Source organism: Dunckerocampus dactyliophorus, chromosome 2 (genome assembly GCF_027744805.1).
Source record: "Dunckerocampus dactyliophorus isolate RoL2022-P2 chromosome 2, RoL_Ddac_1.1, whole genome shotgun sequence".
NCBI classification, from domain to species: Eukaryota; Metazoa; Chordata; class Actinopteri; order Syngnathiformes; family Syngnathidae; genus Dunckerocampus; species Dunckerocampus dactyliophorus.
In genome coordinates, this window is record NC_072820.1 from 45891684 (window position 1) to 45907757 (window position 16074).

Consider the following 16074-nt stretch of genomic DNA (forward strand, 5'->3'; position numbering starts at 1 on the left):
GACACCCAACGTCACGTCCGTCAATTCGTGTACGGCCCAACAAACGAATGGAGACGCTGATTGGGCTTTGCCAAAAAAGCAAGAAAGTCTTAACGTAACGTAACGTACGACCGCGTATTAGGGCCACATTGAACAAAAAAACCCCTGAGATTTCGAGAATAAAGTTGTAAATTTATTAAAATAAAGTCGTAAATTTCACAAGAAAAAAAGTTGTAAATCCACGAGAAAAAAGTCGTACATTTATGAGAAAAAGTCGTAAATTTACAAAAATAAAGTTGTAAATTTACACAAATTAAGTCTGAAATTTAGGAAGCTGGAGTCATACATTTACGAGAAAAAAAATCCTAATATTAGTAAATTTACGAGAATAAAGTCGTAATATTCCGTGTCATTGTGTCAGAGGGAAAATAGAGCGTAGCTCTTCAGGAAGGAAGGAAGCTTTTCCTCTCGCTTCAGGCAAGCTTTTATTTATAACGTGGCAGCAAAACAGAGCAGTTGAGCATTTAGCATTTAGGTTAGCATGTCTAATCTAAATGCTGTATCTAAATGCCTGTAACATAAAGTTACGAGTTTTTTCTTGTGCATTTACGACTTTATTGTTGTAAATTTACGACTTAATTCTCGAAATCTCAGATTATTTTAATACTCAGTCGTACCAGGCATTGAAAACGGGGGATTCACATTACGACTTTCTTTCTTGTAAATTTATGACTTATTGCCTGATTTAACGTCTGGCCCGTAGCCCTTTTGACCGGCGTATAAAATACACGCTAAATGCAATTTCACATTTACCCACAAGAGGGCAGCAGCACTCTGTCCAGCTCTTTGACGCTGTGTGATGCTATCCGGACAGTTTCTAAAATGGTGACAATGAATCGCTGGCTACATTGTAAAAACACACATACAGACAACTTCTGTGTCAACTCATGTCTCACACAGGTACACCATACTTGAGTACCATCTAGTGGTTCAAATGTGCAGTACACCTCTCATGACAATTAATGAAAAAAATCTTTTACATTTTTTTTATCGATAATATCGATTATCGACGATGATTTGTAGCACAATTATCGAGCAGCAAAATTTGTTATCGCGACAGGCCTCGTTGCGAATTTGTACATTTTGCAAATGAACGTAACTCACAAGCGGGATTGAATCATTTTGTATCTGCCATTAAGTTTTCATCTTACCTCCACTCTCGATGAGAACATCCAAAAGCTCATCCATCTGCTGACTTCTGGTCAGCTGCTGTAAAAAAGAAACATTGTATGGAAATAATGTAAGAAACAAATACAGAAAAAGTAAACGCTCTCTTCTTTGATGCTCGTCTTGATAGTCTTCTTCTGGCCAACATACCAAGAAGTGACTAAACAGAAGAAACAATATATTGTTTATAGAGTTGCACGATATCTTTTTTGTCAAAACAATCCCGATAACGTTGTGCTTCTCAAGACCAATATGATACTGATAACCGATAACTTTTTTAACATGTACTTTTAAAAATTTATTTAGATTTACCTGTAGTTTGTGCACAACTGGAGGCTCAAGCAAAGTTGGATTTGACCAACTGTACCTGTTGATTTGTCCTAATCAAATATCAGGACATTACTACGACCACATCACTACTATCAGGAGAACCACAGTATAGAGCAGGAGCAGCCACCTGGCGTGGCCCAGCAAGGTGCACTGTATTCGGACACACGCTCCGAGGAGCCGGTGTGACGCCACGGAGGTCCCTGGCAAACCAGGCTGTTAACGTCACAGGCAGGAGAAAACAGGAGCGCTTGATTTGTTCACCCCGCAAAGTACGGGTAATCTCGCCTCATTGGAGCATTTTTTTAAAAACTATTTTTAATGTCATCGGATTTATCGTACGACGTCATAATTCCCTCATATCGGCCCGACAATTATCGTGCACCCCTAATTGTTTACCTTTGGTTGAATATTCAGGTTGCCAGGTTTGACTAAGCCATTCTGAGTGAGGCCATAATCAGCTGTGTTGTAATAGAGCCCCTGAACGCCTCTTTGCTCAGAAGGATAGGAGCAGTTGACGGGCTGCGCACTCTTATGAGGTACCTGGAATGAAAGACAGGATATTTTTAGTCATTTGGAATGCAGTACTACTTCCAGAATAACACAGATTGAGATTGGGGAAGCCATTCTACAATTCCAGTGCTTGTTTATGTAACATCAAAAAGTAAATACAGTAATCCCTCGCTATGGCCTATTATTATTATTCCAAAAATATTGAAAGACGAGTTATATGTAGTATTGTGGTCACTAGGCATCAGTCATGTTATGAGACATGACGTTAGAATACTGGCGACTGAGTCAACAGAGCCGAGCTGACAAGCCATGGCTGAGATTGAGTGAAATAAAGCTTCTCCTCTCATTCTGTGTGGAAGTGGTAAGTTTTTGTCTTCTTTGCCCTCCTTCCCCACTCCGTTTGAAACACTTTCTTAAGTTTGGAATAAGTAAATTGGGGAGGCTAACTAGTTAGCTCGGTTAGCTCAGCTCTTGTGTCCCTGGAGTGATCCCGTAGCCTGAGCAATGTGATGTAAAGAAAGAATAGGAGTGTAAAGGTGACTATAATGGTGTTATTTCATGTCTACAGGGGTCTAATAATGTAAAAAAAAAGTCATAAACAGGGTTTCTATGCTCTAACTAGGAAAATATTCATAACATTGATTCACATATCACGGAAATTCATTTATCACACTCGGGTCTGGCAGCAATTCATCGTGATAAACAAGGGCTTACTGTAACTGTATGGACATACGATCCTATTTTTATGCCAATAATCCCAGCTAGCAACTGATCAACAGGGCCTCGCCATCGGGAGGCTTCGGACAGGATGTTCTCAGAGGGAAGTGGCCACTGAGCTTAGAGTGTCATCAGCAAGTTGCAACGGAGATACAGAGAGACCGGACGAGAGGGTCACCTTTTGGGAATTTTGTCATTCAGCTCCTCAGAGAACAACAAGTCGTGCAAAAAGTAGCGAAACATTGAACAGTTGCATGTGCACTGACAAGTTGGAAGAAGGTCAAATAAAGGTCACCTGTAAAAGGTTATGCTGCATTTTAGCTTCATCCTGAAATTTAATATAAAAGTAGTCTGGTTCCTAAATGCATCATACCTGCATGTTGCATGCTCTGGTGCTGCAGTGGGAATCTGGATGACCGCAGCCGTCCCTCCCCACGAGAGGTGACAGCATGTAGGCGTTGTTAGGAGACGAAGGCTGAGGGCTTCCGGAAGGCTTTCCGATAGGGGAGTCTTGGGGTGAGCCCTGCGGACTAAGGAAAGCAGTCATGGCGGACGGGCTGCCAGAGGACGGGGCAGAGTCCATACACTGTGGCCCACAGTGGCCCCCCATACTGGAGAGCATGGTGTTGCAGTGTGCCATGTCCTCCATGCAGTTTCCTGGAGAGCTCTTGATGTGTTTGGGAGAGGAAAGCGGGCAGCTAGATGAGAGCGACATGGGTTCTTGTTTAATGTTCACCTCAAAGGAATGCTGGCCCATCATGGTCTGATGGTGCATGGAGGGATTGTGGGACTGAGATGGGGCCACGGTGCCCGGAGTGGCTCCGTAGCAGCGCTTTCTCTTGTGAAGCTGCATCTTTAGCTCTTCAACCTAGCAAGCATGATCACAAGCACAGGCATTTCAGCAATACGCATTGAGACATATTCACTCACACTGTTGTTGACGTAGACCTTTGCAGTTTTTATGTAAAGTTTTTGTAAGTATCATCTTCTCTGAATATTTTGACTTCATGTAATATTATAAGTTTTTCGCCAACCCAATTTTCCAAAAATGATGACTTTATTTCGTTTTGTATGTTTCTCATTATATTACAACTTAGGACGGCAGTGGCTCTGGAGGTAGAGCGGGTCGCCCAGACACCAGAAGGTTGGCGGTTTGAACCCCGCTCCCTCCGCTCACTGTCGTTGTGTCCCCGGGCAAGACGCTTTACCCACCTTCCCTCCAGTGGCGCATATTGGCAGCCACGTTTCCGTCAGTCCACCACAGGGCAGCTGTGGCTACAGATGTAGGTTACCACCACCAGTGTGCGACTGAGGAGTGAATGGATGGGTTGGCGTCATTGTAAAGCGCTTTGGGTACCTTGAAAAGCTCTATAAAATCGAATCCATTATTATTATTATTATTATTGCGGCTTAAAAAAACAACATACTGTAGTTTTTTCTTTAAATTTCAACTACTACTTTATTTTATATTGTTATTATTATTTACATTTACATTACATTATTTTTCCTTATAATACGACAGGCTTATTCTTGTAAAAGTGGGACTTTTTTCTCGTTAGAATGCAACTTTTGTCTCGTCATATTTTGACTTTATTCTTGTAAATTACAGCAGTTTTTTCCTTTTTTTTCGAAATATTTCAACTTCCTTCATAAATAATCTTCGTAAATTGTCCTCTCACAATATTTTGACTTTATTCCCATAATAAACTTCTTTCCCAACCTAATTTTCCAAAAATGACAACTTCATTTTGTTTTGTATGTTTCTCATAATATTACGACAAAAAACATATTTTTTTCTTCAATATTTCAACTACTACTAAAATGAGTTTATTGTCTTAAAATTGTGACTTTTTTTGTTAGAATAATACTTTTTTTGTCTTTATATTTTGACTTTATTCTTCATTAGATTACAACTTTTGTTCTCTTAATATTTTGACTTTATTCTTGTAAAGTTACTACTTACTTTTCAATATTTTTACTTGTTTTTGTTCAATTGTACCTTTAGAATGTGCCGCAGGCCAAAAACCCCCCAGCTGTGGGCCACAAATGGCCCCTGAGCCACACTTTGGACAGCCCTGCCCTGGAGGGTTTCTGTTGTCTAGGGATGGTATAGGGACACACGTATACTGAGTGCTCTTCTGGACTTGATACCACTCACCTGTCTTTGCTCCTGGTGCAGCTTCCATGTCAGCTCTTCAATCACCTTCTGCTTTTCTACCAACATTTTATCTTTCTCTGCTTCCATGCCACCCTCCCCTATCCGCGGTCCACCACCTCCCAGCCCATCGCCCATACTGAGTCGGCCAGGGGACGGCTGCTGCAGGGCGAACTGTGATGGAGAGGACATGGGGACGTCGCTGAAGCTGTCAGGTAGTGAGCCGCTGAGAGAGAGCTCAGAGGACGCTGGTGAGATTGGTGGAGTGGAGGAGGTGCTGGGATAAGGGTAATAGCCTCCCTGGGACAGGGTACTGGAGGAGGATGGAGACTGGTAAGAGGACAGCGACCCCACTGGAGTGACGGGGAAGGTCACTGTGGTGATATCGGAGGAGCCCGATGGGGAGGATCCATCACTGGAATCCTTGAAGGGGCGGAGTCGCTCGATGAGAGCCGTCTTGGTGCCGGAAACCGGCAAGCCGCGAATACGAAGATGCTGCCTGAGCTCAGACACCTTACAAAGTAGCACACTGACTTAGTCAACTAGAAAGGGCAGGCTGACACCACGGGAATAAACCAAGCACCTACTTTAAGGTCATCCAGGTTGGGTGGCAGGGGTCCGGGTTTGACGGGTGAGATGTTGTTTTGGGTGGGATATGACGTTTTGACCGGTGAGGACGGGTTGCTGTCTCCTGGGTTGGATGGACAGTTGGGGGCACAAGCTGGCAGCTGCTCAGTGGCGCCTCTGGAATGGAGGAATTAGCACATTACTCAACAACAGCAATGCAGAAAATGATTTGTAATATTCCTGAATGTGACATCGTTCATGGTAAATGTATTCTTGATTCCTGGCATGCTTTTTTGTGTGCCAAATAATGTACTTTGAATGGAAGCAAAGAACTTATATTCATTGAAAATATTGAACAAAAAATTGTGTCTTATTAGCATTGTTGCTATGGCGACAAATTTGTTCCATCAGGATTTCCGTAGCTATTTTACAGTAAAGCTAAAAGCCCGATAGTGTGACTGAGATTTCGAGAATAAAGTTGTAAATTGACAGGAAAAAAAGTCTTAAATTCAGGAGAAAAAAAGTTGTAAATTTACAAAAAAAAAAGTCGTAAATTTATTCTTGTAAATTTATGACGTTATTCTCAAAATCTCAGTTTTTTTTCATTGTGCCGCCAACACTCCTTCATATGATAGTGATATTTTCATTTTAAGACACCCTATTAATTGTTTGGTCAATTTGTTGTAATTGTTTTTACAAGGGCTGTCAACTGATTTAAAACATTTATAAAATTAATCAGTTCACAAATTAATTGATCATGATTAATCACCATTTGCCACTATGTGTGAAATATGTCAATTTTTGCTGTATTTTATGTACAGAAAGATAAATGACACAATGTCAATGCTCGAAAAAGGAACTGAAAATTTAAATCAAGCTAAATGATAGCACACATGTCTGAAAATCTATTTCTCTAAGACTAGTCTTTTTAATAGCAGAACATTTCAATCACACTTTAACCGTGTTTTCAGGAACCCTCACTGGTTGTGGTCAAAGACACCACGTATCTTAAGTTGCAGTCCAAACCTACATGTCCCTGTGTGAAAAAGTGATTGCCCCCTAAACCTAATAACTGGTTGGGCCACCCTTAGCAGCAACAACTGCAATCAAGCGTTTGTGATAACTTGCAATGAGTCTCTTACAGCGCTGTGGAGGAATTTTGGCCCACTCATCTTTGCAGAATTGTTGTCATTCAGCCACATTGGAGGGTTTTCCTTTTTAAGATCATGCCACAGCATCTCAATAGGATTCAGGTCAGGACTTTGACTAGGCCACTCCAAAGTCTCCATTTTGTTTTTCTTCAGCCATTCAGAGGTGGACTTGCTGGTGTGTTTTGGATCATTGTCCTGCTGCAGAACCCAAGTTGGTTTCAGCTTGAGGTCACCAACAGATGGCCGGACATTCTCCTTCAGGATTTTTTGGTAGACAGCAGAATTCATGGTTCCATTTATCACAGCAAGTCTTCCAGGTCCTGAAGCAGCAAAACAGCCCCAGACCATCACACTACCACCACCATATTTTACTATTGGTATGATTTCCTTTTTGTAGCATTACTTTTACTCCCAGATGTAATGGGACACACACTTTCCAAAAAATGTAACTTTAGTCTCGTCACACCACAGCGTATTTTCCCAAAGGTCTTGGGGATCATCAAGATGTTTTCTGGCAAAATTGAGACAAGCCTTAATGTTCTTTTTGTTCAGCAGTGGTTTTGGTCTTGGAACTCTGCCATGAAGGCCGTTTTTGCCCAGTGTCTTTCTTATGGTGGAGTCATGAACACTGACCTTAACTGAGGCAAGTGAGGCCTGCGGTTCTTTGGATGTTATTGTGGGGTCTTTTGCGACCTCTTGGATGAGTCGTCGCTGTGCTCTTGCGGTAATTTTGGTTGGCCGGCCACTCCTGGGAAGGTTCACCACTGTTCCATGTTTTTGCCATTTGTGGATAATGGCTCTAACTGTGGTTTGCTGGAATCCCAAAGCGTTACAAATGGCTTTATAACATTTTCCACTAGAACTCAGGTGTGACAAACCAGTTAAGTTATGTGTGAATGGTTGTTTGTCTATATTTGCCCTGTGATTGGTTGGCGACCAGTCCAGAGTGTACCCCGCCTCTCGCCTGAAGTCAGCTGGGATAGGCTCCCAGGCATACCCACGACCCTAGTGAGGATTAGCGGCATAGAAAATGAATGGATGGATTTAAAAACTGTATTTTGTGTTCAGTTGTGTTGTCATTAAGTGCGACAAACGTGCAAAAAAATAAATCAGGAAGGGGGCAAACACTTTTTCACACCACTGCATATACTGTGTGTACAGTATATATATATATATATATAGGGAGAGAGAGAGACTGAGAGAGACATTTCCTGCGCTCTTATATTGCTTTTGTATATTGCTTTTGTAAGAGTCGTGTTATGCAATAGTGGAGTTCAGCTCTTAGAAGCTGTCCTTGATTGTTATAAGTTAGCATTGTGACTTACTTGTGCATGTGTGCTTGCGGGTGAGGCTGGTAACTGAAGGCCGGTTGTCGCTGCTGCGCCTGGCCCTGCATGGGCGCCGTGTGCTGCTGCGACTGTGAATGAGTGTGAGCGTGTTTCTGCTGGCTGAGGATCTGCAGCTGCAGGAAGAGCTGCTGCTGCTGGAGGAGTCGAGCATAAGCCGAGTCCATCGGTGGGGGCGACTTATCGGCCTTTTGGTCTGGGGGGATATACTGGTGGTATTTAAGCTTCTTCACTTTAGGCTTCACATCTTTGGGCTTCTTATGGCGGCTCTTGTCCGATGTCTTGGCCTGTGGTAAAGCACGTGCACAGTATTGGCATACGCTTTCAAACATGACAACACAACTCAGCCGTATGCGAACCTTGACAACAGCAGGAACAGGTATTGGGGGAGTAGCCTGGTTGTTGCTAGCTCCAGACAGTCCTTCATCCTGGCTTTGGTCAGGTGGGTCTCTGGTCGTGCCCTCCTGTTCACATATAGTGGGGAAAATAAGCATTTCATTTTCATTCATTCATTTTACCCACCTTACAAGCATATAAACAGTCCAGGTGTGGAAAAAATGTGAAAAAAACATGAAATAAAGGTTCTAAATGAATTTGCATTTGATTGAGTGAAATAAGTATTTGACCCCTTACCAACCAGCAAGCAAACTCTTACATGTACAATTAAAACATCTGTCTCATATGCTAGGTATGTTTTATTTTTCCCACCGAATGTCTCGAATATGTCTAAAACCTGCAACCTTCACCTTGGTGTAGTTCACTGTACCGCCACAGAGGGGCGCAACAGTCAAGGTTTTAATACCGGGTGTCCCTAAAGTCTGGACATATAATGTATGTAATATCGTCCCTCGCCACTTGGTGCTTTGAATTCCACTGCCATCACGGTTTTTCAATAACATTATTTCATACATCACCTATTTCATGGTTGAATATGACCTGTTATTAGTAAAAGTATGCATATTTAAGTATGTATTTTTGCTTAAATTAAGCATTTCTAAGCATAAAAATGGCAAAATGAACTGAAATACAAAGGCATAAAGAGGCATTCAGAAGACACAGTCAAAGACGCTGAGGAGATGTAGTATTCTACACTGGTCACTAGGTGTCAGTAATGTTACGCTAATGTTCAGTGAGACACACAAACGTCAGACTTGATCGCAGGAACAACAGCCTTTTTTTGCAGCTTTGAATTATCTCACAATAACCCCGAACTTTGATTACTGTTGCGGCCATAGCCCATGCCAAGATGAAACTCAACACTGAACCCCTGACATCACTTTCTGTCCACCGCTCACTCAGCTCGCTAGGGAACACACACGAGCACAAGCTTTATTTATGTCTCAAATGGCTTGATTATAGCTACTATAGTGGCTAATAAGAGTGTAAAGGTGACTATGGGGTGTTATTTCATGTCTAGAGGGCTCTGATAATGTTAAAACTGTATTTAGAAGGTTGTAAATATGTTTTCTATCTCTTATATGTCTTATTTTGTGTTATTATGTCGACTATATTGTGTAATACGAGTGTAAAGGTGACTATAGGGGCGTTATTTCATGTCTAGAGGACTCCAATAATGTTAAAAACTGTATTTAGAAGGTTGTAAATATGTTTTCCATGTCTTATTTTCTCTTATTATGTCTACTATATTGGGTAATACGAGTGTAAAGGTGATTATAGGGATGTTATTTCATGTCTAGAGGGATATGATTATGTAAAAAAGTGTATTTAGAATTTTGTAAATATGTTTTCTATGTGTTATATGTCTTATTTTCTCTTATTATGTCTACTATATTGGGTAATAGGAGGGTAAGGGTGACTATAAGGGTGTTATTTCATGTCTAGAGGGCTCTGAGAATGTTAAAAACTGTATTTAGAAGGTTGTAAATATGTTTTCCATGTCTTACATATCTTATTTTATCTCATTATGTCTACTATAATGTGTAATAGGCGTGTAAAGGTGACTATACTTTTCCCCCTCATGTGGCACCCCTGGCCAATAGCACTCATCATAAATAAATTACAGTTAATTTATGTGATCGGTATCGGTACTGACCGATTTCACGCATGGATGATCGGTATCGGAATTGGCAGCATAAAATCCTGACTGGAGCATCATTACATACAATACACGGATATCAAAATTGATACGTTAATTTAATTTACTAGTATATTGTTCATTTATTTTTTAAAATATTTTTTTATATATTCTTCTAATTGCAACTTTCTTTGGCCCCATGGTGGGTTATTTTAGCAGCCACACTCAATGAAAAAAACGAAATGTCAATTTTTTAATTTTTAAATTGTAATTTTCAAAAAAACAATAGTTTAATTTAGTGTTTATGAAATAAATAAATATGTAACTAAAATGAAACTTTTTTGGTATAATGTATATTACTGTGTGTATACTGCATGTGTGTGTTATTATTGTAGTATATTTTGCTTATTGGGCTTTAAGGACTGTACCAGGGTGCGTATACCTGCTGTGTGCCGGCAGGTCCAGGTGAGGAGGAGGAGGCGGCGCTGCCGACGACCTCGGATGAAGGGCAGGCGGAACCCTGAGACTCATCACTGTGGTGCTGATCTGGAGACAAACTCTCACTGCTGCTGTCCTCCTCAAATGCGTAAGAGTCCTCTTGCTTGGGGAACTTGCCATGGTTTACTGCCAAAAAAGATGGCACGTTAGCTTCGACATCACCTAAAGACAAAAAAAAAGTTGGCGACCCAACACAAACGGGGTGTCAACACACAAAGATGGATGTTGAGAATTTGTTTGCTTCTTCCGTTAAACAAAAGTGCTGAGTGTCTTTGTCTTTCTTGTTATATTTATAGCAGAGTCACCATCACTGTACCCATGACGCAACAGGAAGCCTATTATTCGAATCAACTTCACTCTTTGTTCTTTTTTTCAATTTTTACTGTTGTTTTTCGACCAATTTTACAATATTTCAACTTCTTAATAATATTTGTAACATTATGAATTTATTTCCGTAATGTTTGAACTTAATTCCAAAATGACAACTAATTTCTCATAACATTATGAGAGTTGTAAGTGAGTTGTAATATTTTTAAAATATTTTTTCTTTTTTCAACTCTAAATACTAAAATTACATTATTTTGTCTCATAGTATTAAAAGTTTAATTTCAAAGTCTATTCTCATAAAATTAAGACTTTCTTTTTTCTTGTTAGAATCCTTTTTTCCTCTTAATATTTGCACTTTATTCTCGTAAGTTTATTATTATTATTCCATTTCTGCTGTTTGTTTTTGTTGGGCGGGGTATTTTTTCTTTTTGAAAATGTTCTCCTCATAATTATGACTTTATTCCCATAATATTTTGACTTTATTCTTGTAAAATGACAGCCGTTTTTTTCCATTTCTGCTGTTTTTTAAAAAAGATATTTTCCGACTATTTCAACTTTCCTCTTGGAATTATGACCTTTTCACCTAATTTATCGAAATTAAGTAATTTTCCAAAAATTCCAACTTTATTCGTTGTTTTCTGGGTTTTCTCCGGGTACTCCCGTTTCCTCCCACATTCCAAAAACATGCATGTTAGGTTAATTGGCGACTCTAAATGGTGCCCTGGCATTGGCTGGTGACCAGTCCAGGGTGTAACCCGCCTCTCGCCCAAAGCTAGCTGGGATAGGCTCCAGCATACCCGCGATGGATGGTGGATGGATGATTATGTTATTTTTGTAAAATTACAAATTAGATGACAGCTTCTTTTTTATATTTTGACTTCATTCTTGTAAAATAACTGCTGATTTTTCTATTTTTGCTACTGTTTTTAAATTATTTTTTTTTTACATTTTTAAAAAAGATTTTTTGAATGTGCTGAGGCCCAATAAAAAAATCCACAGGCCGCAAATGGCAGACACTTGAATGACCGCTTTTTACGTTGGTGCATTGTTTGGTGTTGCGCTGAAATGATTTCCACCAGAAACATCTTCCTGTGACTTCCTGTGACATTTCTGATAAACCTATTGGCCAGCTTGAAACTTCTGTTATAAGTTTGAAATGACATGTCAGTCATTCAGATTATACGCAAGTTTAAGTCACAAACATTGCTCACATGTCTCAGATATGTTATTTTATTAACTTTGCTAAATAAAAAGTAGACGTACACCGATAAATGTCGCTGGCCTGTACATCTTTTTTACGTTATTTTATTAGCAGCAGGCTTTGCGCACAGCCAGCTTGATGATTTTGTCCCTACACCTGGCAACACTCCAACTCCCCTTGACGACATATTTTCTCAAAAGCGGCTAATGACAAATCTAGTGACATTTTCTGGCGCCATTGGGGAGTTTTCCGGTATTTGGGGACTCAAAAGTGAAAGCACGTATTCTGCATGTTGTGTTCCCGCTGAGCAACAGTGGCAGTCACAGGCCGGCAGTGTACAGTCAGCTTCCGCGGCACACTGAGAGCACGACGTGGTGCTCTCAGTACAAATGAATCACGCATGCGCACGCCGTGGGGGTGGAGCTCGCCCTGTTTTACACAGCGAGATCTAAAATGCAAATGTTGCTTAATCGTCAGTAGATAAAACGAAAAGAGTGGGTGTTAATATTGTATTGTTAGTCTATTGCTACTAAATGAAGTGACTTATCTTACAATTCTCGAGGTAAATGTAAGTCATCGTTAAACCAGTTGCTATTACATATATTGACCAGAAGAGTGTGCTACTCACGAACCGCACTGAGTCATGTTAGTGGGAGCCATAGGATAAACACAGCGTATTGTGTTATTCGCTGTTCAGTTGTGCTCATTTTAAAAAGTTTTGTCATGGGAGAACTTTGAGAGGCGCTGGCCGAGATCAAATATTGAAGTTTTATTTTATTTTGATGAAATGATGGCCAGTTTTAAATGAACAAACCAAGAATCAAGTTTATTTCTAATTCTAAATGCAATTAAGGTGTTTTTGCTCACTTTTTTTTGTCTTTTTTCCTACAGCATTTTACAGCATCCCATGCAAATTATATGCAAATACACGATGATGTCATCAAGTGACTTCTAGGACAGCCAATAGCTACTCTTCTTACTGAAAAGTTGGCAACGGTCATTGCTCGACTGCCTTAAAGTATAATATACTGCAGTGTACATACATTGTACATACAAGTTTAATTTTTAAAATGTAATTAATCATTTTAAAAATGATTACAATTAAATACATTAAAAATGTTAAAATCTAATAAAAAAAACATACATTACATATGAGATAAATATATATTAAAAATACTATTCACTGCTTTACTGTCAAAATAACAACAAAATAAATAAATAAAAATCAAGTAGTGGCCTAAGATTAACCGACTGAATGTAGTTTGTAAAATGTGCGACCCGTGACTTGCACGTCTCACTGACACCTGCGACCACACTCGGCATGGACGTGTTACGCTGCTGCTCAAACACCGACACAGCCGCTCTACGTCCCGATTGGCCGGGCTGATAACAGCCTCAGCTGTGATTGGAGCGACTGAGAGCGGCTATCTGAGAGAGGTGGTGTAGATTGGTGTGTGTGTGTGTGTGTGTGTGTGTTTGTGTGTGTTTGTGGAGATATAAGAATGGCTTTTTGCATCCAAACGCGTGACAGCCAAGGACAGATCCCTGGTTTCAATCATAGCACCCGACTCATGAAACCCATTGACCTCCGGAAACACACACACACACACACACACACACACACACACACACACACACACACACAATGCCCCATAAAGTCAAGTACGATACATGGACTCTTCATGAAACGTGCCTCTATTTCAGGGGCGTCAAACTGGGCCACATCGCAGTTGCGGTTGCCCCCAGGGGGCCGCCTGGCGCTGTGAAACCATATTAATGATATTATTACTATTACGCATCTGATTATCTACTTACATTTATTGACTTACTTCCGTTGAAATCAGAAGCCAAGGTGCCAAGTAAGAAATGAAACAAGATGGAAATGTTGTATAATTCTTTTTAAATAGAGCAAAAACTCTATTACTATTATTTCTATGAATTATAGTATAAATATATAAAACAAACAAAAATAATACAAATAATGTTAAAGTGCCTTTTTGGTGCCCGAATCTGGCCTTGAATTTGACACCTGCGCTGTATTTGATGGCATCAGGGGCGTCCAAAGTGCGGTCCGGGTGCCATTTGTGGCCCGTGGCTGTTTGCTTATTGGCCCGCGGCACATTCTAAAAATACAATTTAACAAGAAAACTAAAAAAAAAAAAAAAGCATCAGTCAAAATCAACAGTAACTTTCAAGAATAAAGTCAAAATATGAAGAGAAAAACGTTGTAATCTAACAAGACAGATTTACCAGAATGAACTCGTTTGTAATATTATGAGGAAAAATAATATCATTTTAGCAGCATAAAGTTGGAACATTAGGAGAAACAAACAAAAGAACAGAGAACGTTGATATTTTTGCAGGAAACGCTGTGATGTTTCGAGAATAAAGTCAAAATATTTTGGGAATAAAGTCATAATTATAAAAAAAAAACAAGAAGAAAGTTGAATGGTTGGTTAATGAAAACAAAACAAAAAAAAACAACAGCAGAAATGGAAAACACGACTGTAATTTTACAAGAATAAAGTCAAAATATGAGAATCAACTTTTAATATTATGAGGAATAATGAGCTTGGGGGAAAATGTCATCAAATTACAGGAATAAAGTCATAATTATGAGAAGAAAATAAACTAGGAGAAAGTGGACATATTTGGAAAATGCAACAACAACAACAAAAACACCAAAAATGGGACAAAAAAGACTGAAGTTGATACATGTAAGTTGACACATAGAAGGAGTATAAACTCAGCTTCTTCCTGCTCCTTTCCGGACATGATGAAGTGTGTGATGGTGCCATGTTCCTTAATGTAACTTGTTAAGCAAGTCTAAAGCAAACAAAGCATGAGCATGACAGGTTGGGAGAATGATGCTGATGCTGACAGAGATAGGGAGGGGTTAATGCTGCAGGAGAGCAGCAGCCTGGTCCTGTCAGAAAGCTTTGTAGGTGGCTTGCTGGACGGAGCCATGCGGGCCCGTTAAAGCAAGGAGATAGGTACAAACATACACAGCGGTGAGCCCGCACACGTGCTTGCAAAAACACTTCGGAAGAAAGAGGGTGGGCCTAAATACAGCTGCTGCTCATCCCAGTAAAGCAGTTGCATCCTTCTGCAGAGGTCGTGTAAACCAGCTGACTGCATGTTTCTTTGCGCAACATGTATACTGGATGCAAACAAGCAAACAGAACCACAAAGCACCATAGTAAACACACATAACGGTCCCATAACAGTGTCAGGAATGATATACAGACAGCAAACAACATCTAAGGAAGTACAAGATAAACCGTCTGAGGTGCGGCGTGGAGCATTATGCTTAATCAAGACGCTCCCAGATGCATTTCCTGGAATCATACAGTGGAGCTCCCCAAACACTTGAACCCCCCCCAATAAACAACCATTAATCCTGTACCCAAATACATCCGTTGTCAAACAAAAACAGCAAGGATGGAAATCCAAGTAGATCAGCTTGGTTTGAACCATGAATTTCAGCCCCATCTTTATCTGGCCAACAGAATTATCATTCCTCATTTAAATCACTCCTATTACACAAGGGTGTCCCTAACGTCTGGACCGGGGGGGCCAAACCTTTTCCAGCGAGGGCCACATATTGAAAAGTGAAAGGAGATATGCTAAAAAGTTATATACAGCGGTGTGAAAAAGTGTTTGCTCCCTTCCTGATTTCTGATTCTTTTGCATGTTTGCCACACTTAAGTGTTTCAGATCATCAAACCAATGTAAATGTTAGTCAATGACAGCACAACTGAACACAAAATGCAGTTTTTAAATGAACATTTTTATAATGAAGGGAGAAAAAGATCCAAAGCTACATGTCCCTGTGTGAAAAAGTGATTGCCCCCTAAAGCTAATAACTGGTTGGGCCACCCTTAGCAGCAACAACTGCTAAAAACGCATTGAATGAGAAGTTATGTCCAAACTTTTGGCCGACAAACGTGCAAAAAAGAAGAAATCAGGAAGGGGGCAAACACTGTTTCACACCGCTGTATTTATTTCAAGAAAAAACTGCATCTCAGCTT

The 16074-nt window shown here is 40.1% G+C and overlaps 1 protein-coding gene across 4 annotated transcripts in view; it reads right to left on the reverse strand.

Annotated features, from left to right (window-relative positions):
* Window positions 1-16074, reverse strand: part of myocd (myocardin) — a 52626-nt gene that overhangs the window by 6856 nt on the left and 29696 nt on the right. For 2 of the 4 annotated variants that reach the window (XM_054754165.1, XM_054754183.1), the window contains 8 exons: window positions 10460-10641; window positions 8342-8446; window positions 7962-8269; window positions 5506-5662; window positions 4922-5431; window positions 3137-3631; window positions 1933-2076; window positions 1191-1248 (listed from right to left, as the gene is read on the reverse strand). In XM_054754165.1, the coding sequence (XP_054610140.1) occupies window positions 1191-1248; window positions 1933-2076; window positions 3137-3631; window positions 4922-5431; window positions 5506-5662; window positions 7962-8269; window positions 8342-8446; window positions 10460-10641 (1959 nt within the window). The remainder of the gene's footprint in view (window positions 1-1190; window positions 1249-1932; window positions 2077-3136; window positions 3632-4921; window positions 5432-5505; window positions 5663-7961; window positions 8270-8341; window positions 8447-10459; window positions 10642-16074) is intronic. The other 2 variants (XM_054754174.1, XM_054754194.1) reach the window with 2 other exon arrangements.